The 26871-nt window shown below is 42.1% G+C and overlaps 2 protein-coding genes across 2 annotated transcripts in view; both read left to right on the top strand.

Annotated features, from left to right (window-relative positions):
* The window catches only part of thsd7aa (thrombospondin, type I, domain containing 7Aa), a 258145-nt gene that overhangs the window by 209154 nt on the left and 22120 nt on the right, over positions 1 to 26871 (top strand). The window contains exons 24-25 of the mRNA XM_028597031.1: positions 1529 to 1702; positions 2290 to 2385. Coding sequence (XP_028452832.1) covers positions 1529 to 1702; positions 2290 to 2385 — 270 coding nt within the window. The remainder of the gene's footprint in view (positions 1 to 1528; positions 1703 to 2289; positions 2386 to 26871) is intronic.
* On the top strand, positions 17506 to 19715 carry LOC114567857 (uncharacterized). The gene is made up of 5 exons (XM_028597032.1): positions 17506 to 17560; positions 17905 to 18017; positions 18408 to 18564; positions 18880 to 19012; positions 19110 to 19715. The coding sequence occupies exons 3-5, from the start codon at positions 18491 to 18493 to the stop codon at positions 19566 to 19568; spliced, it is 666 nt and encodes a 221-aa protein (XP_028452833.1). The 5' UTR covers positions 17506 to 17560; positions 17905 to 18017; positions 18408 to 18490; the 3' UTR covers positions 19569 to 19715.

The raw sequence follows: 26871 nt of genomic DNA, 5'->3' as shown, positions 1-26871 counted from the left end.
ATTGACCATTGTCCAGCCACACAGCCTTCCACTGCCAGGGAGTGAAGTGGACATTTGAATGGATATACCTGCACCTGAATGAAACATGGCATATCTTCTGTGACATCTTAGAAAGATCAAATTTGTATTTATTTTTTATTATCTGTCTATCCAGGTTAGTCAGTTGAGAACAAGTTCTCATCTGTGACGACCTGTCACATTCACACAGTTCCACGTTCATACCTGGAAGCTGCCCAGTACAACCACAGTCTGATCTGCTGGACACTGAGCAGCGTTTCTTTTTTTTTGGGGGGAGGGTTAAGGGCCTCGCTCAAGGGCACCTCAGTGGTGGTAATGAGGGAGGGACAAACGCTACTCTTTCACTTCTTCACCCAGATTTATCCTGTTGGTCTGGGGATTGAATCAATGATGTAACAAGAAAGAATAAGTTTTAAAAAATCCAATATAATTTAGTTTTCCTGTTTTGCCTCAGTTTTCAAATATGTAGTATGTAACGATGTTGCCAATCAATCTACTAGTCCTCATAGTACTTGACTCTGATTGGCTGAAGTGTTGATTGGAGGCTTTCCAGTTCAAATACTGAAAATTGGCATAATTGGATGCTTTTAATAGTGCAGGGAAAATCAGACCTTTATTTAAAACCGTTTTTTTTTAATTCCCATATTGTATAAGCATATTCTATATTTTAGTAAGCCTCACTATTTCCTGCTCTCCTACTTTTTATGTTTTAATTTGTTGTTAATGCAAACTCAACACTTCCTCCATCTTTAGCCTTTTGTCTTAATACATTCAGCATATGTACATTTCCACAGCACTGATTCTATCAGTACAACAACAGTCATGTCATGGTCACCACTCCACTGCTCTCACTTTATCTTTTTAACAGCAATACTGTTTTCTCTTCACTACTTCTCTTCAATCATCTTAAAAGTCTAGCATCTCACAAGACGGAATTCCTCCCTCTGCTTTTTAATCTGAAAAAAAGGCTCAAGGTTCACTGAGTGGTATTTTTCTATGCTTTTAACCACATCTTCGTCAGTGGATGCCCTCGGCTCGGTTGTCATGGAAATAGCTCAGCTGTCGTCACTTTTCCGAAGTCGATGTGATGCAGTTGAAAGCTTTGAAAAATCTGAGTTATTTACAATGAACTTACATTCTTACATGTAGACATCTACTGTGTTTTATTTCACTGAAGGTAGATTAACAGTGCGTTAACAGTGAGCAAAGTAGAATCAAGTGGAATCAGACTATAGTTAATTCCACACCCTCTCTGTCTTTTTTTTTATACCTGGCCTTTATAAGCCACCCGTCTGTATTTGTTAATGCTTGCAGCTTGTCAAAACTCAGCCATTATTTGAATGCATTTTTTTGGGATTTGACCATTTTAAGTTATGTCTAATTGTCAGCTGTTCAAAAAGAATGGTGGTACAGGTGATTCAGGCTTAAAAACATGAATTATGGCCGCACTAAATGGACTTGCTTTTCCCATTTAGAGTTTTAGTTGCTGAACTCTCTGTATGTTCTGTAGGAGAGTGCTACCTGACAGACTGGACAGTTTGGAGTCCGTGCCAGCTAAGCTGCGTGAGTGGGGATGACCTGGGTTTTGGCTCAGTCCAGGTCCGGTCCCGAGCCGTGGTGGCCCAGGATCCAGAGAACCTGCTGCAGTGTCCAGAACAGGAGCTGGAGGCTCGGCCGTGTACAGGTCAGTCTGTCAGAGTCCTGCTGGAACTCAAAATGACACTAAAGTCATTCACAGAGGCATATTATAGAACTGCATGTTGATTCTACAGCAGGGGCCATTGTAGCCCTTTTAAAAAAAAGAATTGCCCAAAAAAAAAGTCTGTGTTAATATTTTGTGAGCTAAGGAGTTCTGCTCTAGGAATATCACAACATTGTGAAACTAAACCCAGAATCTGGATGCCTAGATCATTTAGAAAAAACATTTTCAGACATTTTCATTGTCAGCCTTTAGTCAAAATCACATGAATCTCAAATTTTCAAATGTTATTGACACTTACTTTGTAATAATGGCCCTGTGGCTCAGCATTAAAGTAGGTTTTCTCAGAATTGATGGTGTCTTTCTAATTACACAATTCAGTGTTTCCCCTATCACGATGGTCCACAATGATGTTAAAATGCATATTAGTTTAGTAGAATAATGTAACAAATAAAAAAATTAAAAGGGTTCCAGGCACTCCTAAAGGTCTGATTCTAGAATCACCCCTGATCTACAGTATAAGCTACATTGTTAAAGCTTTTAACAAAGTCATGGCTATGCTTTTCCTGCAGAGGGTCAGTGTTTGGAATACAAGTGGATGACTGGACCATGGAGGGCTTCATCTCGCCACGTCTGGTGTCAGCGCTCAGATGGGCTAAACGTCACAGGTAAGCATAATATATAGAGCTCTCTGGGTGAAACTGTTGATATCCGAGTGTGAACTGGATTTAGGACCTGGTTACTAGGGGTGACACACTTTTTCAAATCCATCATTCAACTTGACTTTCCATTTTGAGGTCAGGTGTTAGACTATGGAGTCTTTATTTTTATTTATAATTATTAGTAATTTATTTATAAGTTTTTTGACATATGGATAACATATAGAAAAATCAACACCCAAAATACAAACGAAACAAACACACACACACACACACACACACACACACACACACACAAACGCACAAGGGGGGAGAGGTACAAATATGCCCAATTCAGACAAGCAGACAAAGTCAATGCATACATACATGCATAAATGAAAGTAGAATCACATTGGGTCCAGAAATTGCAAATAGTGCCCCAGGATTCTTCCCCTTTATGCTGATGTTTTGAAAACTTAGTCCGCAGTTTCTCCAGGTGGATCATTGTTCATGTAGCAAGTTTCATAAACATGGTGGATTTGATGTATGGACCTTTTTCACAGCAGACATGTTGACTTGTCGTAGTAGGAAAAGCACAGCTGAAATTGATGAACTTAACAATGGCTCTATTCCATCCCAGTGTCCCAGTGAGCTATTTCAGTGAGTCAGCATGCACCATACCAGGGGCCTCATGTATAAAAGACTGCGCAGCTTTGAAGATGGCGTACGGCCAAAACTTGAAAAGTACCTACGCACAGAATTATTCACATGTATAAAACCGGTCGTACGCCAGGTCCTGTGCACCTTTCCTTTATACATGATAATCAACGTAAAATTGAGCGCACATGAATGAGTGACCGACCCCGCCTTGCCTCCTCCCATAAATTAATATGGAAATGACTATAAATGCGCCCCCGACGTCATTCTTTGTCCAATCACAATGGATTATCCCGCTGCAGACGAAAAAAAAAAACTTCAGCGACTGTGAGGTTGAGGTGCTGATCACGGAGGTGGAGGCGAGAAAAAAATGTTCTGTTTGGAGGTTTGTCATCTTGGATAAGCAATAAAAGAAAATGCCCAGAATGGCAAATGGTGACCAAGTGGTGAATGCACCGAACCATGTAAAAAACTTTTTAATGTCAAAGTGGAAATGAAGAGAATAGCAGCAGCGCCACACCAGTTACAGAACAACATGCATCTCAGTGTCATTTCAAATTACGCATAATAAGCAATTTGAACTCACTGATGCAATGCAATTTATTTTATTTATTAAGTGTTAGTAGGCTCAGTGAAACTGAGTCCAGTGCGATATAGACCCAAGTCAGAGGAGGAGAGGTTAGTGAGGCCAGCGTCTCCACAGCAGGTTGACAGTGCGCACGGATGAAATAATGAAATAGTAAATAGGACTACAGTAACAGAAATATGTGCAGAATCAAGACGGCCCAGTGTTTGGTGGACCGGGTACACCTTGTTCACTTAATAGCCTACAATTCATCCACGGGATCACACTACTACCTCCCCTCCACCCCCCAGTAAGATAGTAAGATAGGCTATTTCATCTATGGGAAATGCAGAGGATGACTGAAAGTATTTTCTAAGTGGATTTATAATTTTTTTTCCCGTCCTCATGTTTAACAGAGATTAAGTAGCCTGCGAATTAAACAGTTAATAGTGTGAAAGATGTGAAACATTTCCCACATAATATGATCAAACTTTTATGGAGTATCAGCGGATATGATTATGTTTTTTCATAGACAGTCATGCCAGTAACTGTAGTGGAAACTTTATTTTGTAATGATCAGTGATTTCGGCACTTTTCAGTTAGAATTCACCACGTTACAGAGCCAGAAAAGACATTTTAAGTTAATTCATCACTAAGTGGAATGCAGCCATCATTAATGGTTTTGAATACACCTGTGCTTTTCCTACTATGACATGTCAACATGTCTGCTGTGAAAAAGGTATATTCCAGTCCTTAAGAATTAGTTTTTTTTGCCAGAACCATACCCATCAATATAGCTGTTTGAATGTGTAGAGGGAGGATTAAAGAGTCCTCTGAGCATCCAAAAAGAGCCAGTTGTGTGTCTTGTGATAAACCCTGGTAAAAAAGATAGATTCTTGACCAGAAAGGGTAAATTAATGGGCAGCTCCGAAATAAATGCAGCAATATACAATTATCTGATTTATGTTTGTCACAAATTGGAGAAAGGAGGGTCAATGTATGTAACATGACCTTAGAATAACGAAAACGGTACATCACTTTGAACTGAAATAACCTGTGTCTGCTATTTATTGAACAACTGTGAATACGGGATAGTGCAGTCCTCCATATTTTATCGGGCAGTTACAATTCATTAGTTTTGACTTTTTGTTTTCAAATTCAGTTAAGTTTAGTTTTTATTTGTTTTTAAAGTGGGTTTGCTAGTTTAGATTAGCTTTTATTTTTTGAAAATGCTTAATTTTAGTTTAGTTTTTATTAGTTTTAGTGTTAGTTTTTTTTTGTAAAATGGGTTATTTGTCAGGGGCAAGATTCCAAAAGGTCGGAAAAAGTATTGTGTAATAATAACTCCACAAAAACATAATACAATTTTAGAAATACACTACCGGTCAAAAGTTTGGGGTCACTTAGAAATTTCCATTCCAGACAGAATACCGTGAACCATCACCTTATCGTGGTGGAGAGGTTTGTGTGTCTCTGTGAACCTGAGGGCTGTGTTGTCTGGAGCTTTGTGCTCCTGGTAGGGTCTCCCAAGGCAAAGTGGTCTCAGGTGAGGGGCCAGACAAAGAATGGTTCAAAAACCCCAATGAAGAAGCAAGGTAGAGATGGAGTGACCCTGCCCGGAGGAAGCCCGGGGCCCCCGTCTGGAGCCAGGCCCAGACGGCGGGCTCGTCGGCGAGCGCCTGGTGGCCAGGTTTGCCACGGAGCCCGGCCGGGCACAGCCCGAACAAACTACGTGGCTCCCATCTCTCCAGCCCATGGGCCCACCACCTGTGGGAGGAACCGTTGGGGTCGGGTGCGATGCCACATGGGTGGCAGTGAAGGTCAGGGGCCTCGACGGACCAGACCCGGGCGGCAGACGCTGGCTCTGGGGACGTGGAACGTCACCTCTCTGTGGGGGAAGGAGCCGGAACTGGTGCGGGAGGTGGAGCGCTACCGGTTAGATCTGGTGGGGCTTACCTCTACGCACAGTCTCGGTTCTGGAACCATACTCCTGGATAGGGGTTGGACTCTTTTCTTCTCCGGAGTTGCCCAGGGTGTGAGGCGCCGGGCGGGTGTGGGGATATTCACAAGCCCCCGGCTGAGCGCCGCTGTGTTGGAGTTTACCCCGGTGGACGAGAGGGTCGCCTCCCTCGCCTGCGGGTTGTGGGGAAAACTCTGACTGTTGTTTGTGCATATGCACCAAACAGGAGTTCGGAGTATTCGGCCTTCTTGAGACCTTGACTGGAGTCCTGCATGGGGCTCCAGTGGGGGACTCCATTGTTCTGCTGGGGGACTTCAACGCACACGTGGGCAATGATGGAGACACCTGGAGGGCGTGATTGGGAGGAACGGCCTCCCTGATCTAAACCAGAGTGGTTGTTTGTTGTTGGACTTCTGTGCTAGTCATGGATTGTCTATAACGAACACCATGTTCGAACATAGGGATGCTCATAAGTGTACCTGGTACCAGAGCACCCTAGGCCGAGGTCAATGATCGATTTCATAATCGTTTCATCTGATCTGAGGCCGTATGTTTTGGACACTCGGGTGAAGAGAGGGGCAGAGCTGTCAACCGATCACCATCTGGTGGTGAGTTGGGTCAGGGGGTGGGGGAAGACTCTGGACAGACCTGGTAAGCCCAAACGTGTAGTGCGGGTAAATTGGGAACGTCTGGAGGAGGCCCCTGTCCGACAGACTTTCAACTCACACCTCCGGCGGAGCTTTTCGTGCATCCCTGTGGAGGCTGGGGCATTGAACCCGAGTGGACAATGTTCAAAGTTTCCATTGCTGAAGCTGCGGCGAGGAGCTGTGGTCTTAGGATCTTAGGTGCCTCAAGGGGCGGTAACCCACGAACACCGTGGTGGACACCAGTGGTCAGGGAAGCCGTCCGACTGAAGAAGGAGTCCTTCCGGGATATGTTATCTCGGAGGACTCCGGAGGCAGTTGCAGGGCACCGAAGGGCCCGAAGGGGGCTGCAGCCTCTGCCGTGAAAGAGGCAAAGCAGCGGGTGTGGGAGAAGTTTGGAGAAGACATGGAGAAGGACTTTCGGTCGGCACCAAAGTGTTTCTGGAAAACTGTTCGCCACCTCAGGAGGGGGAAGGGGAACCATCCAAGCTGTGTACAGTAAGGATGGGACACTGTTGACCTCCACTGAGGAGGTAATAGGGGCGGTGGAGGGAGCACTTTGAGGAACTCCTGAATCCGACTAATACGCCCTCTATGTTAGAGGCAGAGCTGGAGGATAACGGGGATTGTCGCCGATTTCCCAGGCGGAAGTCACTGATGTAGTCAAACAACTACACAGTGGCAAAGCCCCGGGATTGATGAGATCCGTCCAGAAATGCTCAAGGCTCTGGGTGTGGAGGGGCTGTCCTGGTTGACACGCCTCTTCAACATTGCGTGGAAGTCTGGGACGGTGCCAAAGGAGTGGCAGACTGGGGTGGTGGTTCCTCTTTTTAAAAAGGGGGACCAGAGGGTGTGTGCCAATTATAGGGGTATCACACTTCTCAGCCTCCCTGGTAAAGTCTACTCCAAGGTGCTGGAAAGGAGGGTTCGGCCGATAGTCGAACCTCGGGTTGAGGAGGAACAATGCGGATTCCGTCCTGGTCGTGGAACAACGGACCAGCTCTTCACTCTCGCAAGGATCCTGGAGGGAGCCTGGGAGTATGCCCAACCGGTCTACATGTGTTTTGTGGATTTGGAGAAGGCGTATGACCGGGTCCCCGGGAGATACTGTGGGAGGTGCTGCGGGAGTATGGGGTGAGGGGTCTCTACTCAGGGCCATCCAATCTCTGTATGACCAAAGTGAGAGCTGTGTCCGGGTTCTCGGTAGTAAGTCGGACTCGTTTCAGGTGAGGGTTGGCCTCCGCCAGGGCTGCGCTTTGTCACCAATCCTGTTTGTAATATTTATGGACAGGATATTGAGGCGTAGTCGGGTGGGGAGGGGTTGCAGTTTGGTGGGCTGGGGATCTCATCGCTGCTCTTTGCAGATGATGTGGTCCTGATGGCATCATCGGCCTGCGACCTTCAGCACTCACTGGATCGGTTCGCAACCGAGTGTGAAGCGGTTGGGATGAGGATCAGCACCTCTAAATCGGAGGCCATGGTTCTCAGCAGGAAACCGATGGAATGCCTTCTCCAGGTAGGGAATGAGTCCTTACCCCAAGTGAAGGAGTTCAAGTACCTTGGGGTTTTGTTCGCGAGTGAGGGACAATGGAGCGGGAGATTGGTCGGAGAATCGGCGCAGCGGGTGCAGTATTGCATTCAATCTATCGCACCGTTGTGACGAAAAGAGAGCTGAGCCAGAAGGCAAAGCTCTCGATCTACCGGTCAGTTTTCGTTCCTACCCTCACCTATGGTCATGAAGGCTGGGTCATGACCGAAAGAACGAGATCCAGGGTACAAGCGGCGAAATGGGTTTCCTCAGGAGGGTGGCTGGCGTCTCCCTTAGAGATAGGGTGAGAAGCTCAGTCATCCGTGAGGAGCTCGGAGAGAGCCGCTGCTCCTTTGCGTCGAAAGGAGCCAGTTGAGGTGGTTCGGGCATCTGGTAAGGATGCCCCTGGGCGCCCCCTAGGGAGGTGTTCCAGGCACGCCCAGCTGGGAGGAGGCCTCGGGAAGACCCAGGACTAGGTGGAGGGATTATATCTCCAACCTGGCCTGGGAACGCCGATCCCCAGTCGGAGCTGGTTAATGTTGCTCGGGAAAGGGAAGTTTGGGGTCCCCTGCTGGAGCTGCTCCCCCCGCGACCCGACACCAGATAAGCGGACGAAGATGGATGGATGGATGGATGGAGACAGAATACCAGCAGAGATCAGTTGCATTGTTTTTTTTAATCAGGGCAGCAGTTTTCAGATTACATTATGTGCTTACATAATTGCAAAATGGTTCTCGACTATTGTAGACAGAAGTGGCTGAAGAAATGCTTGAAATTCCATGCTTTTTGGTCTAAACGTCATACCCAAATTAAAAGTGGTACAGCTCCCATATACTTTGACACTTAGGGGTGTGCCTGATATCATTGGAAAGGAAACATTCTCAAGTTGTGTCAGGGTGATTCTAGGCCTTACTGACACAGAGTTACAGAGGCTAGAATGGAGATTTTTTATTTCTGTCCAAGTTATAAATCTGTAAAATTATTAAAATACACTGCTGTAAACACATCTGACAGGTGACAGACAACACAGCATTAGCCACGTCTCAGCTTACTACAGAAAAAAATTCAGAAGCTAAAAGACTCAAAAATGGATTTTATATGAATTCTTTTCTACAAATATGTCTGTGCGTTTTTTTATTTCTATTTGAAAAGTGCAAATAAAAAAGCCAAAAGACTACAAAATACAACACTTCTCTAATACACAAACAAACCCACATCAATCACCTTTCCAATGATATCAGGCACACCCCTGAGTGTCAAAGTATATGGGAGCTGTACCACTTTTAATTTGGGTATGACGTTTAGACCAAAAAGCATGAATTTCAAGTGTTTCTTCAGCCACTTCTTTCTACAACAGTCGAGAACCCTTTTGCAATTATGTAAGCAAATAATGTAATCAGAAAACTGCTGCCCTGGTTAAAAAAAACAATACAACTGATCTCAGCAGGTATTGTGTCTGGAATGGAGTGGAATGGAAATTTCTAAGTGACCCCAAACTTTTGACCGGTAGTGTACATATGGTCATCACCACCCAGTGGATATGACACATGCCTTTGGTGTAGGAGACATGGGTTCAATTCCCACTGCGATACATCAACCAATGTGTCCCTGAGCAGGACACTTAACCCCTAGTTGCTCCAGAGGCGTCCAACTCTGATATATAGCAATTGTAAGTTGCTTTAGCTAAAAACGTCAGCTAAATGACATGTAAAATATGTAAACAAGTCTACGCAAGACGCCGCAGTTATTGCAAAATGTGTGACGTGAACTTTTTGAAGTCAATCGACTCACACAGTTGTGTAGACATCCCAGTAGTAAAACACATATTAACCCACACTTCCTCCTGCATATTTACTAACCAGCAGCTATCGGGTCGCCGGTGAAAGCCCTCCTGTAGTGTTCTCTGTCCTACGGTTGTCTCCGTCATGCTGCCTGGCCCTGGCCCCATACATCCAGGCCCTGTACCCATAAATCCATGCCCTGTACCCATACACCCATGCCCTGTATCCATACATCCATTCTCTGTACCCATACATCTATGCCCTGTACCCATACACCCATGCCCTGTATCCATACATCCATTCTCTGTACCCATACATCTATGCCATGGACCCATACATCCATGCCCTCTACCCATACATCCATGCCCTGTACCCATACATCCATGCCCTGTACCCATACATCCATGCCCTGTATCCATACATCCATGCCCTGTATCCATACATCCATGCCCTCTACCCATACATCCATGCCCTGTATCCATACATCCATTCTCTGTACCCATACATCCATGCCCTCTACCCATACATCCATGCCCTGTACCCATACATCCATGCCCTGTATCCATACATCCATGCCCTCTACCCATACATCCATGCCCTGTATCCATACATCCATTCTCTGTACCCATACATCCATGCCCTCTACCCATACATCCATGCCCTGTATCCATACATCCATGCCCTCTACCCATACATCCATGCCCTGTACCCATACATCCATGCCCTCTACCCATACATCCATGCCCTCTACCCATACATCCATGCCCTCTACCCATACATCCATGCCCTGTTAGCTTCTGTTTCGGGGAAAGGGGCCTTGGCGTTCTCCTTTACCTTGTTAAGGTAAGATAGGTTAGCCTCCTTATGCGAGCTTCTCAAATATACTTTCAAATTCGTATACCATGTAGTGAATGTATTGTCCAGTAATGCTGGAGTAAAGGCATAGTTGTAACAAAATGGTGTATATATCGAAACATTCGGAACTCTATACATTAATTTGAATCTATTTGAATATTTGTTTTATATCAAGTCTTTTAATTTAAACATTTATTTAAAATGTAATTACAATAACTTATTTCCTCAGTCAATCAGGATAAACTGTTAAATAGAAAAACAAAATAAAGAGCCACTAGATGGCAGAAGGGCACTTTACAAAACAGATTGAGTTTCGTCAACTGCAAAAAGCTATTGTCCCTTTCTACGGACGCGTGCAAGAAGCATGGGTGGAAAGATCCTGCAATCAATTCCAATTTAAATTTTAGCCTGTTTTAGGTTTGCAATAAAAGTTAAAAGAACCTGGGCACATGGGTAGCTCACCTGGTAGAGCACGCGCACATACATAGAGGTTTACTTCTCGACGCAGTGGCCGCATGTCATTCCCCTTTCATGTCTCCATCTGTCCTATAAAAATAAAGGCCTAAAATGGCCAAAAAATTATCTTAAAATCTTTTTTATAAGAACCTCCCCTGCTATCCAAAAATATTTAGACCACCATCCTTTCAGCAGAAATTATAAACCAATTCTACAATAATTTTTGTAGTCGCAAAAAAAGTGATTTTATTAGGTGAATTACCATTTTGTATTAGTCATGTTTTTGATCCACTTCTTATTTACTTTAAAAGTTTTTCAATTCATCCAGTAAGTTCAACGCAAGATAATCAAAAACTACACCGTTTTTGCAACCAATGAAATGAGATGTCTACAGTCAGACAATTTAGACAACTTTAAATCCATTTAAACCCTTGACATTAAATACTTAAATAGTCCGTGCAGACCAGTCTGTTTTGCATCTTTGACACAGAAGGTCTTGCGCAATGCGTGGCAATGTGATAATGTAGATAAGGTTACTTAAAGGGGTGATAGAATGCAAAACCGATTTTACCTTGTCATAGTTGAATAATGACGGTTTAGTGGGTAACTAGGACATACGTAGAACCTCAAAATCCCAATGACACCTCTTTCCTCTGCAAATCTCACAATTTGAAACTGCCTCTGAAAACGGGCAAATCTCAACAAGCCGCCTAGTTGATGTCAACTCGGCGGCTCCTCCTCATTTGGCTCTAGTCTCTATTGTCACGCCCCAACATTTGCATAGGCTACACAACTGATCTGAGGTCAGCTTAGTCTTCTGAATAGGTTGCGCAGATCTCAAGGAGTTCAGCAGCCGGTGCTGCCTCACACACTCACTCACACACACCGAGCATTTAGCAGGAAGAGGGGAGTTGCAGGCCCTGGAGCTCTGTCAGGGCAGTGGCGTTAGGTAGTCCATTAGCCCAAAAAACTGTGACTTTGTGTGGGTATGGAGTGCTGTGGGCTGCCAGACGTGACGGAGCTCTATCTACCTCACAGCAGGCCGGGGTCTGTGAAGGAAGGCAGGCCGGGCGGCGAGGCAGCAACACAGGCAGCACCGGCCGCTGAACTCTGACACACAGTCTTACCAAATTTGCAATTAGCCATCAATTTTCGTAAAACAGCCCATATTTATTTATTTATTTTTATTATTTATTAATAACTTTTATATTTGAGCTTTATATAGTTGATTTCTCGCTTAAAAAAGTCTCAGAAGTGAATTTAATAACGAAATAGCCCGACAAACAATGTATAACTTTGCAGTGTCTGAAATATGAGACCTGCTGTCGAGTCTCCCATGTGTTTCTATGTAGTTTGCTCAAACCAATCAGCGCGCAGCTCATTCTGAATATTCATGAGCATACCATATTTGGAAGAAAAGCTCTTGTTCCAAATAGAGCCATATTCACAGGGTAGTTAAGGGCCTAATAAAATAGTATTCGGGCAATTTTTTGCCCAACCAATGTTAAATACCCTATTAGGAGACCTTAAAGGTCCCATATGGTGAAAATGGGTTTTTATGGGATTCTGTGTGTCATATAGGCTCGGGGGTGTAAAGTAAAAGCTGTGAAAATGTGAAATCGCTCACTGCCGCCATTTGTCCACCCCCCACAGAACTAGACCGCCTCCCAGCTAAACGGGCCAGTTAGAATTTGATGTATTTGCTACGTAGAAACCGGGTAACCAATGGGTGTCGTGTTCCAAAATCGACTTAGACCCGCCCCCTTTTCTAACGTTGGCTTCGTGCTGCTGAGAAGAATCCGTGAAGATGCGGGAGTCATGTCTTCCCAGAAAACCGGCCATGAGAAATGCATCATTCCATGGTGGGAGTATGAAATACATCACTGCACTGCCTTCCAAAAGAAAAAGATGTCGCTGACAGGTGGATGGATTTTATTTTTGGAGACTTGCCTGCCGAGTCAGGCTTTTCAGCTAGCTAGCTACTGTATGTAGCTACTGTATGTAGCTAGCTAGCTACTGAACTGCACATTTCTCACCGCAGTTCTACTGAATCAGGGGCTATATGATGTCGTATCAAAACTACTGTTGATGAAAGGATCCATTCCCACTATTCAGGACCCTCTCCCAAGCATTGAAACGGTGAGTAGAAAACTATTTCATAACGTAGATTACTAACAGAGTTGATAATTTCGTTTTTCCTAATGGTTGGTTAGCTGGCTGGTTAGCTAGCTGGCTGTGGCACCACTAGCTAACATACGGTTTATCCCTGTGTGTGTGTGTGTGGGGGGGGAGACTGTGCACATTATAACTATATAACCTAGTTTGCTACTGAACTAACTAACGTTAGTGCTGTAGCTAAGTTAACTGTATAGTAACATTTGCTATAGCAAACAACAGTGATGTCGTCTACTATTATAGTTTGTTTGTTAATCAAGGGGCAGGAGGAAACTAGAGATATTGTTGGTGCTCTCGCCGGGTTCAAGTTTTTTGCTCCACCCTGCTATGAGACAGGACGCGCCACGGCTAGCCATTTGCAGCGTCTGATATACAGTATTTTCTTGGTGAGGGAATCTGGCAAGAAAGTACACTAATACTATGTTATAAACGATATAAATAAATTATTACCTTATTGATATACATGACCGATTCTGTGCAATGCGTCCCCTGCTTGCCAACCCTTTTGATTTTTCTTTCTCTCTCCCTTCTGTCTTTGCAATATATGTTATAAGCTCTACATGTGATTAACCTAGGTAGTTACCTATTGTTTATTATATTCACATATATCTGTATTGCATCTAACTTGTTAAATACCTTCTTATACTGCACTGTTTGCACTGCCACTGTTTAGTGTTATTTGCCTCATCCAAGTGCCTTTATTTGTCATTTATGTTATAGTAGATAGAGGACGCTACCTCATCATATATATATATATATATATTTCCTAACATATGTGAATGTATTCTTAGGGAGCCATTAGACCTGTTTCCCAGGCCAATACCTCCCGGAGTATTGGCTGCCAGACTGACCCCCTTCCTAAAAGATCTGTTGGAACCCAACTATCAAAGGACACTCCTAAGACTCGCGTCAGAAGCAGAGGTTTGTGAAATTGAATTTTTGTAAATGTTAGTTTACCCGTTGTTGTATTTTATTTACATTTGTATTTATAAGCTGATAAGTCAAAAGTACCGTAATCATTTGAATGATTACTGGTAATAGTTATTCCCAAATTATATATCTATGGACCTTACAGTATATTCCCATTGCAGTTGAAAGAGGAGAAGAAAAACAGAGGAAACTAATATGGGAACCTTATCAGACAGTACATAATGTGGGCAGACATATAACATTGAACTTAGAGAGTGTATACCGATATATTGTCCTACGCACTACATGATATGTATTTATGTATCATGTTTGTTATTACTGCTATTTCAAATGAGCCACAGTCTACATACTATCTGACCTATCTATTATTTAAAAAACTACGAAAATGAGTTTTGATCTGTGCCATTTCCTCAGGTAGCTTAGCACAGTGTGTAGACTTCTCTTTCTTTGTACAATGTATTGGAGTAATAAAATACACACCCATTACATAATTTGCATTGTTGTTGTTGCAGACTCTATCTCTCAGCATCCCACTTCAATGAGAATGCCAACCGGCCACAGTCAACAAGTGCTCTGGGAGATCCTGCCTTTAAACTGGCCTTCCCTAAAGCGAAGAAAGGGGGATAAAGCCTTAAAGGAAGGAAAATTGAGCCACCATTCTGTAAGTAAATTATTACAACAACATGCAACATTAATTCAATTTTATTTTATTGATCAAATCATAACAGAAGTTGTCTCAGGGCACTTCATGTAGAGCAGGTACAATCACAAACATCTACCAGAGCCGCATATTTTACATCAGAAGAGCAAACTATAATTCTACATAAATATGAAGAACACAGACACTATTTTACAGGCAAAACACAATACAGTCACTGCTTCCTAAAACAGGAAGACAGCTGACAAAAAAAAGCAGATGCTGTAAACACGCAAATCACAACGCTTATTAATATCACTCAGTCAGGACCAAGATCTGACCATAATTACACTGTGCTTTCCATAAACTGCTATAAACTATTATTTTAGTTGCAACCCCAACAGTGGTAAGATATCGTGAGAGCAAATAAATTATATAACAACATAATTCAAACCGCAACACATGGCTCAAGAAGCCGACAAATAGCCCTGTACGTAATTACCTCCGCTGAAAATCTATATCTTTCATAACAAGTGATCCACCGTCGTGATACACTAAACCCTGGGTTGAACCTGAAGTTACCTCGTTAATGCCAAATCTTGCGTCGTATTGCTATTGTTTTTATTAGTCATATTTCTATTATTATCTCTTCCTTTCTTGTTGATGAAAGTTTCTCTCTGCAAAATAATTAATTCATATGTTAAAATTATTTTACATTAAACATTTATTTCTGTAAAAATACAGATACAGTTCAGGTCAGGATCGCTCTCTGTAGCGTACACACTTAAACTCGTTCATCACGTACTGGCGATGACTTCTACTGTCAGCATTAGCTACTGATGCCCAGTGTATTGTAAAGCCTAGAGCGCCCTCTGCTGACATGCTGAGCTCAGCAGGAACAACCTCACCCATTCAAACACATGTACTCAAATGAGCCTGTGACCAGACAGAGATACAGAGAAGTAATAAAATAGTTTATTTATGTTTTGAGTCCTTGGGTTCTAATCAGTTCAAATATTAAAACGGGGGCTAATATTTGTCTGTCTCGTACAACACACCGGGTCACACATACATTTAGTAAATTGCTATTAAACATTACATGTTAATAAATAAATTAAAACATAATTCTTTCATTCCACAGGCTATGTGTTGTCCCTGACCCAGCACCTTTTACTGAAGAGCTGCAGAAGATCACCATTCCAGAGGATCTCAGCGCTGAGCCAGTCAGAGCTCAGGTTCTTGCAACTGTTATTATCAGACTATTTCTACTACAGTTCATATCACTACTGAACAGTAGGTTCTGTCCCAGGTTTCTGCCTGTTAAAAAGGAAGTTTCTCCTCGCCACTGTCACACCAAATGCTTGCTCTTGGGGTAATTGTTGGGTCTCTTTAAATAAAATTGAATTGAACATTTATATGCTTCTGTTGCCAATTGCTTCTCTGCTGTGGCCCTCACACGTCTTGGTGTTGTAAAACAGGCATTCAACCTCGGGCGGCATCCACTCACAATGTCCACATGTGCACCTGTAGTAACATGAAACATCAACTGGAGCATGAAACAGGAAAAGTATGTCAATTGGTTTAATTCAATGAAAACAATTTGAATGCATTTGTAAACAAAAAATCACTTTAATACTTGATCTGGGTGTTTTCAAATATTTAGTACTGACTGGAGAATGTATATGAACATTATGTTTGAACATTACATATGAACAACATTGCGAAGACCAAGTTAAGAACATTAATATCTGTAGTAATTTCTTTCATATTCGTAAATTCATTTTATGAAACTACAAATAAGGTCGTACTATATGGTCTACCGGCGGTCCCAGGGGACCTTCATGCTGCTGACACCGCTGCCGCCGGTGCACAGAGAGCCGGGGATAAGAGTAGGTGGGCGTGTGTCAGGTAACAGCGACTGTATGATAATAATAACATGAAAACACATCATTCACTCTAAGTGGTTTCTGTGACTTTCAAAGGTTTAAAACCCAAAAGAGGCCAAAATACACAGCCACCATATAACGTTAGCCTTAGACCCGAATAGCCACATCACTCAAGACACACTTGTCTAACGTTAGCTGAATTTGTCTAAAGCCTTACATACTAAAATAAAAACACAATCAACTTACCACTCTGAAACGTCCTGTTGACCTCTTCTAAAAGAAATGAATTGGTCCTCTTTGCCTGAATCCTCTGAACTTGAGTATTCAGGCTCTAACTGGGGAGGTCTTGCAGATCCTGCAGCCATGTTTATCCGGTTGTTAAGTCTGACGTCACGCGTGACGTTTAGCCTCTTCCGGGTCCAAGCGCTCAGCACGTCCAGATCAATAACAATGGCGGAACCTGTAAATTTATTTACGATCACGTCCTTCTTTAGTGAGGTACCCTTGGCGGTCAAAAAGGGTTTAAACTCCTTTAACTCAAACAGAGTGGTTAGTGTAGCGCATCATTCAGGTGGCATAATTAAGGGTAGAGTCCAGGCATCAATGAAAAAGAAGGTTTACGAGGTTGAGGTGAGTTAGCTGTAAGCTAGCTAGCTAGTTGACGTAAGGTGATATTCCATGTTCTGGATGAGGTATTTCAAAAGAAAAAAATGTACAGGACTGCTATAACTGTGGATGTAACTAAACGAGGATTAAAAAGTAAATATGTGACAGTCAGGTTTTAGGGAACTTTTAGGCTAGTCAATGTAGTAGTATGATCTGATAGCCCCGGGCTAGCTACAGAAGTATTGTTATGGTAACAGCGCTGACAGCAATGTGTTTTAGAAGTGTTAGGGTGAGGGTTAAATTGTTTTCAATACAGGTGCACGTTGAGGGCCAGGCAGTCAGGTACAGCACATGCGAGTGCCCAATCGGCAGAGACAAGTGCCATCATATGGCAGCTTTGTTGATTTGGGTTGAGAAAAATGTGTCCCGCACCGACGTGGAATGTGTGTGAAGAAGGCCAACGCTCCGAAGGGGACGACATTGCAACCAAGAGAGTGTCAGAGATAACACCATCCACAACACGAGGTTTGTAATAGGTTTGTTGATGTTGCGTGGTTTGAATTATTTTTTTAACTACGTAATGTGGTTTAAAGCTATTGCTAATGAGATTAATCGTATTTAAGTTAACATACACTCGCGGTGTGTTGTATTGCAGCTGAAAAATCATGATCATATCACCATATTGAAATATAGTTGCAAGACAGTGAGGCTGAGATGTACACTGAGATTTTTTTTTTCCTTTTTTTTTTTTTTTTAAAAGCTTAGATTGTGTGCTATGAATAAATGATGATTATAATAAAATGCTATTAAATTGAGATAAATACATTACTCATTTTATCATTATAACCATTTGTATACCATTATTTCAGCTGGCATCAAAAGACCTGTCACCCAGGAGGACAAAGAATGGGCTCAGGCATCCTTGTTACAGCTTGGGCGTTTTACAGGGATGGGGTGGATTTTGAGTCCAGAGACACCTCAGGTAAGATTTTTTACGTTTGTACTTTAATGTTCCATTAGAATTAGCAGAAACATCACAATTACACTTACATTAAATCAATGACAATTCAGCTAGGGTTTTGTCATCCAACACATAATCATTTTGTTTTGTACAATGTTATATGTTTAATTTTTCAAAATTTGAACCAGGGGTAGGTTTCAAACTGTGTAATATAGTTAAAAAAATAACAATACATAATTTAGGCTCATAATAAATTTGGTAAACTACACACATGTATGTATGTATGTATGTATGTATGTATGTATGTATGTAAACCATTGCTTTCATTTCAAATGTATTTTGTATACACTATGTGGCTAAGTATGTGGACACCTCACTGACTTCACAACTTGTGCCTAACTTTATATCTAGACTCTCCCAATCAAGATGTTTGATGGGCTGGTGACCAGCCCAGGTTTTGTCAAGCTGAGGACAAGGCTCTATATGTGCTGTCAATGCTTGCTGTCAATGATCAGGAGAAGCAGCAGATTGAGGAAGCAACTGTTGGCCAGGCTAAGAACTCATTATGGTAAGAAAGCTTATTAATATAAAGTATACTCTGGTGGTTCAGAGAGTCTAACACGCTGAACCTTAAACGCATGCAAACAGACAACAAAAGCATAACTAAGTTAGCCCTGATGACATTCTGCTGTCATTTACTCTAACCCCGGATTTTCACCAACTGTGGAATGGCTGCGGATCAGTTCCAAATTGTCTGCTAAAGGCTGTAAATTTGCTCAAAATGTAGAAGTGTGCTGGAGAATGTCAGATTGTTTGTACATGAAACTGTAATTCCAATTGTTGAGCAAAATTGGTCTCTCTAATCGTTGGTTTCTTTTAACAGGTTTACATATCGCAAGAAAAGGATAACAGCAAGTAACTTTGGTTTGGTCTTGGCAGCAGTCAAGCGGAAGTCTTACCCGCCTTCCTTATTCAAAACCCTGCTTGGCCAGTACAACCTCAAAGAAGGATCTAAAGTAAGCTGTAGTTAATAAGTGAATATTTAAAATGAAGGCATCTGTGTCTAAGAATACACTTATTAAGACTCAGTGGTATTTGTCCCCTACCCCCAAGGCATGTGATTGGGGAATCCTGCATGAGCCAAGGGCAAAGCAGGAATACACTGAGCGCACTGGTGTTGTTATACAAGAGAGGGGACTGTTCCTGTCTGATAGTGGCCTGCTTGGTGGATCTCCTGATGGCACGGTGTTTGGAAACTGCGTGATTGAAGTCAAGTGTCCGTGGTCAGCCAGAACCAAGACTATCCTGCAGGCAGCGGAGAGTAGGGACTTTTTCATGGAGTTCGATGAAGTGGTTGGTTCCCTGACACTAAAACAAAGTCACAACTACTGGCATCAGATCCAGGGAAACCTGCACCTGACCGGAGCCAACAGCTGTCACCTGCTTGTGTGGACACCTCTTGACCTTGTCATTCTGCCAGTGCTCAAAGATCCTACATGGGCTGTGAACATTGACACTCTGGAAATATTTTATAAAGATTGTTTCCTACCTTACATTCTCTCACAGTTTTAAGAAAAGAAAACAAATCTACCCACTAAAGCTTTTATGGAAGTAAATAACTGGGAAACGTGATATTAGTTAAATGTATTCACCAGTGTCTCCCCTTGTTTTCTGTAAATACTTTTGTTGTGGCTTCTTGCATTTAATCAGCTGTAGCCTATTTTTTGTGTGCATAACCTTTTTTTTTTTTTTACAACCTTGAACTGCTTTAAAGTAATTTAAGATAAATGTTGAATGTTTGTAGTGCTTTACTTACTTCAAGATAAGATAAAATGCTGTGTACCCTATATTTTATAAAGATTTTCCTACCTTACAACTCTCACAGTTTTAAGAAAATAAATGAAACTTTGACATTTCACACAAGCCAGGTATTTTATTTATTATACATATTTATTATTATATCACATTTATATTATACATCACAAATATTACATATATTTATTATTATAGTTTTAAGCCCTTCATGCTATACAAAACTTGTAAAACTAACCCTCAACCAAACCCTTATTCTACCCTAACCCTATTTACATTTAGTCTTTTTAACTCTATAGTAAGTACATGTAGTGTGTAATCAAATATGCAAGCAAATATACAGAAATTCATGCATGTACAAACACAGTTAACTCATACAATTTCACGGAGAATGGGTGTTTGTAAATTTGTAAGACACACACACACTTTAACTATCTTGTTTACATTTAGTTTAAACTGGTATGGAATGTGGTCCAAAATGTGAAACGCTTTCAGTCGCTGAATTGCACGCTCCACATGTATCCTAGCTTTTCAAAATGAATCGGTTATTGTTCACTTCTTCCTCGTAAACTGTCCATTGACAAGGAAAGACGGGATGTTCAGGGAAACTCCTTCTGGCAAAATGTCACGAATTGTGAAGCCCTTGTCTGCCATAACCATATCACCGGGATGTAAATGTTGGAGAAGTCCACAGTCAGCTGTTATCGCCTTGTCTGAGGCACTCCCACCGTACAGGTCACTGGCAAAGGTAATAACTCCATTAGGCGCAACACCAATTAAAGCCTTAAGTGTGGTTAAATCCTTTGTACTGGCTGTACAAATGGCACTGTGCATCAAGCCTCTCTGTGTTAGAGGCGGCAACCTCTGTGCAGTCGAGGGCGATCCTACAGTTAGGGAAGGGCTGGAAGCAGTCTGGCAGCGATGTTTGATTCTTGGCTGTGGAGGGATGTTGTTCTGTATTTTCACGTCTGTAAAAAAAATAATATATAATTATTAATAAATTAATAAATATTACTTTTAGAATCAAATTACATTAATTCACCAAAGGGATTTTTTTTATTATTATTCAAAGGTTGTAGCATGTTCCTATTGACCTGACTGACTTACTACTGGTGAAATTCTGACAATACCTCCTTTACTGTACGTTACAATTACAGTAATTGTTTCATAAACATATTTGATTAAAGTTCTTTTTCATGTTCAAAAGGTTGTAGTACCTTCCTAGTGACCAGACTGACCTACTACAGGTGAAATTTTGATAATACCTAATAATACTGTATTACATAATATAACACTAATTTACTAAAAGGGGAATTGTTTGTTCCATAACCTGAAACCAAGCATACTAAGACACACACAGCTTCTTCAAGATTGGATTTGGCCAGGCTTGTTCTGTGTATGTACACTGAGCAATGTAAGATCAGAATCAAATATGTAAACATACCTGGCCATTAACCAGGATTCTGATCTTATGTCAGACTCCCTCTAACAATGCTCAATTATTATTGAAATGAGAAACGTTAGCAGATTATCATAATATCAAACTGGTCTAATGTTTTTTCTTGCTACGTCGCACATCTTCATGCTTGGCTTGTTTGTAGACTGTTGCCAAAGCTAACGTTAGCTAACTAGCCGTAGCTAGCTAGTTTCATCTTAACTAGGCGGCACAGAACAAAGTTTCTTCATTTGTTTAATATTTGTAACTTACCTTATCAACTGCAGCCATTTCCTCTTCTCTTTCTCGTCACATGGAAAGCGGTAAAAAGACAGTTGAATGTCACTAGTTTTTTTAAACTCCGATCTATTTAAACAACACGGGACACAGCACTGCGGCATAGTCGGGCAAAAGCGTTAGAGCCGTTAGAGCGGACCCGGCGTTTGGACCCGGAAACAGTATTATTGGAGTGTGGTTACGTCACGACTTAACAAGCGGATAGTAGGATTCTGATTCCAGGCCGCATTCTATGTTTATCTGTGCTTAGCCAATCAGAGTGTTCTATGTTTATCTGTGCTTAGCCAATCAGAGTGTTCTATGTTTATCTGTGCTTAGCCAATCAGAGTGTTCTGCTCTTTAGTTGTGGACTGAACATTCCATCCAGCAGGGAATCCAAGCGTGTGTGGGAGGGGAGAAAAAGGGCTCTCAGAAAAGTTTGGGAAAATCAACCCAACTCTTTTTTTGGGGTAACACTATTAAATTAATGTTTAATAGACACATATAAACGGTACAAATATAAGTTTAAGTGTCACCATATGGGACCTTTAAGGAACAGTGTGAAATACCCTATATAATCATTCTATCACCCCTTTAAAACTGTCTCAATAGTGTCAGAATCCCAGATTGCTTTCTAAGCATTTCATGAAAGTAAATTCGGGGAAACTTTAAGCAGACAAGGTTTTAATCCGTAGCAGTGGCACAGACAAAGTTTAATCCCATTTGTGCATCACATGTCAGGGTTAAGCTCAGTGCTGATAGCGTTGTTACCAGTTCCACTAAGAATCATTTTTCCTCTGATGTGCCATTTGATTTGAAGGGCTATCTGGAAGAATGAGTTCCTCTGGTCGGGGCATCTGCTTTTATTTACAGCTCCTGCTTCATACAGGCCTGGAGCCATGTCATATTTCTGGGTTCGGTGAGCATACAACACTGCGCCCTGAGTATAAGTGAACGAGAAATGTCAGCACAGCCATTACTCCAGATGGTGTGCCTATGTGTGGCTGCCCTGATTGGCAGATTGCATCTTTTACCTTCTTGTAAATGTTTCCTCACAAGCAGTGGGGTTTCCCTCATGAATATTCATACTGAGCTCTCTTACCGAGTATACCACCTTATAAATATTCAAGAAACTCTGATAGATTACAATGTTTTTGCAGGCATGTGTTCTCTCTTAAAGGAGAATTCCGGCCAATTTTTACGTTAATCTTGATCGCTATAGCTACGCGAGTACTTTCGATAGAAAAAACCCCGACCCAAATCAGTGCAGGTAACACGGAGAAGCTGCAGCTACGTACTACAAGCGTCCCCTGAGCTAAAACGGCAGTGCTCGGGGCAAGTTTTAGAGTGCCTTTGTGCCTCTTAACAGACACAATATGCAATTAATATGTCTGTGCCACATGAACAGGGCCCTTACGTGTCAACAAGATGCGTTTTCAACTCAGACATTGTTTAAATTCACCTACCCTGGTCCCTGTCTCGATCCTGCCAGTAGCTAGCTTGCCCTGCTAGCTGATAGCCGTTAGCTGCTAGCTGCCGTTTGGTGAGTGTATTAAGACAGGCTTCTGTGATAATCATCCCAAAAACAATCCACGGAGCGGTGGTGGTGTGGCTATGTCCTCCAGAGGACAGGTCATGTCACGTCTTGAAGTGTATTCCCCCCTAAAAAAAACAATAGTGCTGTAGTAGCTGTTAGCTGCTAGCTGCCCTCCGGTGAGTGTGTACAGCCAGATAGCTGTTAGCCGTTAGCTGCTTGCTGCCGTCCGGTGAGTGTATTCAGCCAGGCATCTGTGATAATCATCCCAATAAAAATCCACGGAGCGCCCGGTGGTGTGGCTATGTCCCCCAGTTACTGAAGGCTACCTTTAGCTTGTGCTTGGAGCAGCAAGTTCATCTGCCTGTTTCCCCTCTGTCTGTCAGTCTCGTTCTTTCCAACTCTTGAGGCTAGTTCTTCGTCTGTATACTCTGGTTCGAATAAATAAGGATGACCATCAAACGCAAAAGGCTCTTCCGTGTGTTGCATATCTGCTATATTCTTCATACTCCAAGCTTCTTCCGTTATAAACAACTCCGCTTTTCACTCTTCACACACACTACGCTCCAATCTGCAAATTACTGTTTACCTTTTTCTGCTACAACTGAATTCCCAGGAGACCGCGCGATGCAACAGCTAGGCTTCAGTAACGCTATTACTGTGCAAGCCACAGACATCGTTTATCCCGTTTCCATGTAGTTACATAGTCACTGATATGGTCATAACCACTACAGTGCTCAATTACCTATTTTGAGGGGGGAAATAATCTAAACCTTTCGCTGCAAAGGCATGATCTGTCCTATGCAGGATATCCACCAACCCACCGGGCGCTCCGTGGATTTTTATTGGGATGATTAGCACAGATGCCTGGCTGAATACACTCTCGGGACGGCAGCTAGCAGCTAACGGCTAACAGCTATCTGGCTGTACACACTCACCGGAGGGCAGCTAGCAGCTAACAGCTACTACCGCACTATTGTTTTTTTTTTTAGGGGGGAATACACTTCAAGACATGACATGACCTGTCCTCTGGAGGACATAGCCACACCACCACCGCTCCGTGGATTGTTTTTGGGATGATTATCACAGAAGCCTGTCGGAATACACTCACCAAACGGCAGCTAGCAGCTAACGGCTATCAGCTAGCAGGGCAAGCTAGCTACTGGCAGGATCGAGACAGGGACCAGGGTAGGTGAATTTAAACAATGTCTGAGTTGAAAACGCATCTTGTTGACACGTAAGGGCCCTGTTCTTGTGGCACAGACATATTCATTGCATTTTGTGTCTGTTAAGAGGCACAAAGGCACTCTAAAACTATTAACGTAAAAATTGGCCGGAATTCTCCTTTAATGTCTGCTGGTTGGATCAATGTCAGTTGTACTGTCTGTCTACGTTATCCAGCTTATTCTATCCGCAGTGGGGGCACACACTCCTTACCCCACATTGTGTGTGTTTGGTAGAACCTGGTTACCAAATGATAGACTTGCTACTGACAAAAGTGTAAATTCATACCTAGGAATTAAATTAAATTAAAACCATGTAGATCCCCTCTACTGTAAAAGTGTCTTCTCTCTTGTATATTTGCCAACGTCTTGATTTACTCCTGAGTGGTACACTTGAAAGCTCTTGACTTTTCCTCCTGGCACTTTAGATATAAAAGACATATTTTATTGATCCCTGAAGTGAAATACATTTTTTTCACTGTGTTGTTTATTCCGTAGCAATGACAGAACCATTTTAACATTGCTATGATGGACTTTTAAAGCTAACCAATCCCGTGATCTGGTGTCGTGATGGTTCAGTTTGAACTCAGGATGTTAAATATCTCAGCATTTTTGAATACCAAGTTTTTAATTTAAAACACAGGTATGATAATCCTGTCTAGATGTCAGTGATGACCATTCAACCCTTTCATACATGTATCACAGTTGTCAGTGCAATAGTTCCCTTAAAGGGTAACTACCGTTTTTTTTCAACCTGAACACAATCAATTTAAATGTTTGGTTACACTTTACTTGAAGGTATCTACGTAAGAGTGACGTGACATGTCATGAACATTATAAACAAGTCATAAACGTCATCAAGTGTCATTCGGTCTTATGGCATGGATTAATAACTAATAATTAATTCATACCAAAATATGTACTGATAATTAAAAACTCAAAAACATTGTGTAATGTGTAATGATTGTGTAATTATAGTGACCACACTCAACTTCAGCTATTTAATAATACGTTTTCATCTTAACCACAGTATTACAATATATTTCGCATCAGTGTCTCCTCTCAAATTTTATCAGCACCAGGGGGAAAAGGGTAACTAACATTTTTTCAACCTGGACCCTATTTTCCTGTTTCTGTGTCAAAGTGACTGATGAGAACAACAATCTTTGACATTGGTCCAGTATTAAGCAAGATCGCTGCAGTCGGCAACGGAGAAACAAGGACAGACTCAGATTAATATTCTAAGGGCTAGATTTACTAACACTAGCACAGTTTGCGCTGCATCTGTTTATGCGAGTTCGGTAATAGTGCACGCTATGCTTCCACATTTTGCGTAGTATTTATCAACCCTGACACCCATCAGGCAATCAGCGTCTTTCTCCGCCCACTATACCGTAAATTGCGCTGTAGCGAAGCGGTACTTGTGCTATGATATGGCTGAGTTCAGACTGCGATATTCCCACTGCTGATGCTATGACTATTTGAAATGATCCTGATGCCAATATTTGTAATGTAGCGAGGAGTTTAACAACTGCTGGAATGGGATGTGAACGCTGAGTGGGAGATTCAATGTCATCTTTGATTTCTTCCAGTAACTCTAATATTGCATGGCTGCTTGATCTGTAACGCTAAATGATGTTGTGTTCACTGACAAAGTGTGATTCTTCTGTTAAAAACATTTTCAGCTTTGCCTATGTTTTTGTCTTGCTCAAATTACTGTTGCCATTTCACCAGCGGCATAAAGGTCTACGAGGAAACTCGATTGCGGCTGGTTTAGACCTGCTTTTAAGAGGCGGAGAATTTCCCTCTCAGAATAGAGACGCGCTCTTACTGACAGTCTTTGTAAATACCACGGAATATATAATTAGGCGCACTTCGCGCTTATGCTCCTACCTTTTTGGGTGGAACTCCCACTTTCGCCACAACCCTCCCACGAACGCATATTGAAAGCGCAACTTGTCTCTTCTCGCTCACGTGGGGGACAATCTGCGGTGTGCGGTGTCCCTGTTAGTAAATAGCCCGCATCGGTTACGTCCGTCTTTGCAACCAAATAGCGCCTGGAAACAGGCGCAAACAGCTTGATAAATCTAGCCCTCTGTGTCTGACAACGTTATGGAAAGGGTTTCTAAGGAGATGGACCTTTCTGTTAAAGAGTAAGATCCTTTTTTTAAACATAAAAACATCTGCGAAATTGCGTTTGCTAAACACACCCACTATGAAAATAAGCAGTAATTTTAGCATCATAAAATACACTTCATTCAAAGTCGACAGAAACAAAAGCCATTTTGGGTCGTCTATCCACTTTTCCAACCATCAGAACTTTAGTTTTGGTTGAAATTAACACATAATTTACCGATTTACATTTGTTGGCTCTATACACGCTAAAAGTATTGCTTTTTTAAATGGAATCTGGTGGGTTTAGTACTAGCGACCTCAGAGCTGTTTCTGGTTAAACAGAAAGGTCTTAAAGAGGTGTTAAAGCTCTACCTCTAAGGGATCCTTTCCATAATGTTGTCAGACACTTAGAATATTAATCTGAGTCTGTCTGTGGCAAAACAAGCACTTTTGTGAAGGTAAATACAAGCTGGACAATTG

This window comes from Perca flavescens, chromosome 14 (assembly GCF_004354835.1).
Source record: "Perca flavescens isolate YP-PL-M2 chromosome 14, PFLA_1.0, whole genome shotgun sequence".
NCBI lineage: Eukaryota > Metazoa > Chordata > Actinopteri > Perciformes > Percidae > Perca > Perca flavescens.
Note: the sequence above shows the minus strand (reverse complement) of the source record. Positions and strands in the feature narration are given on the sequence as shown.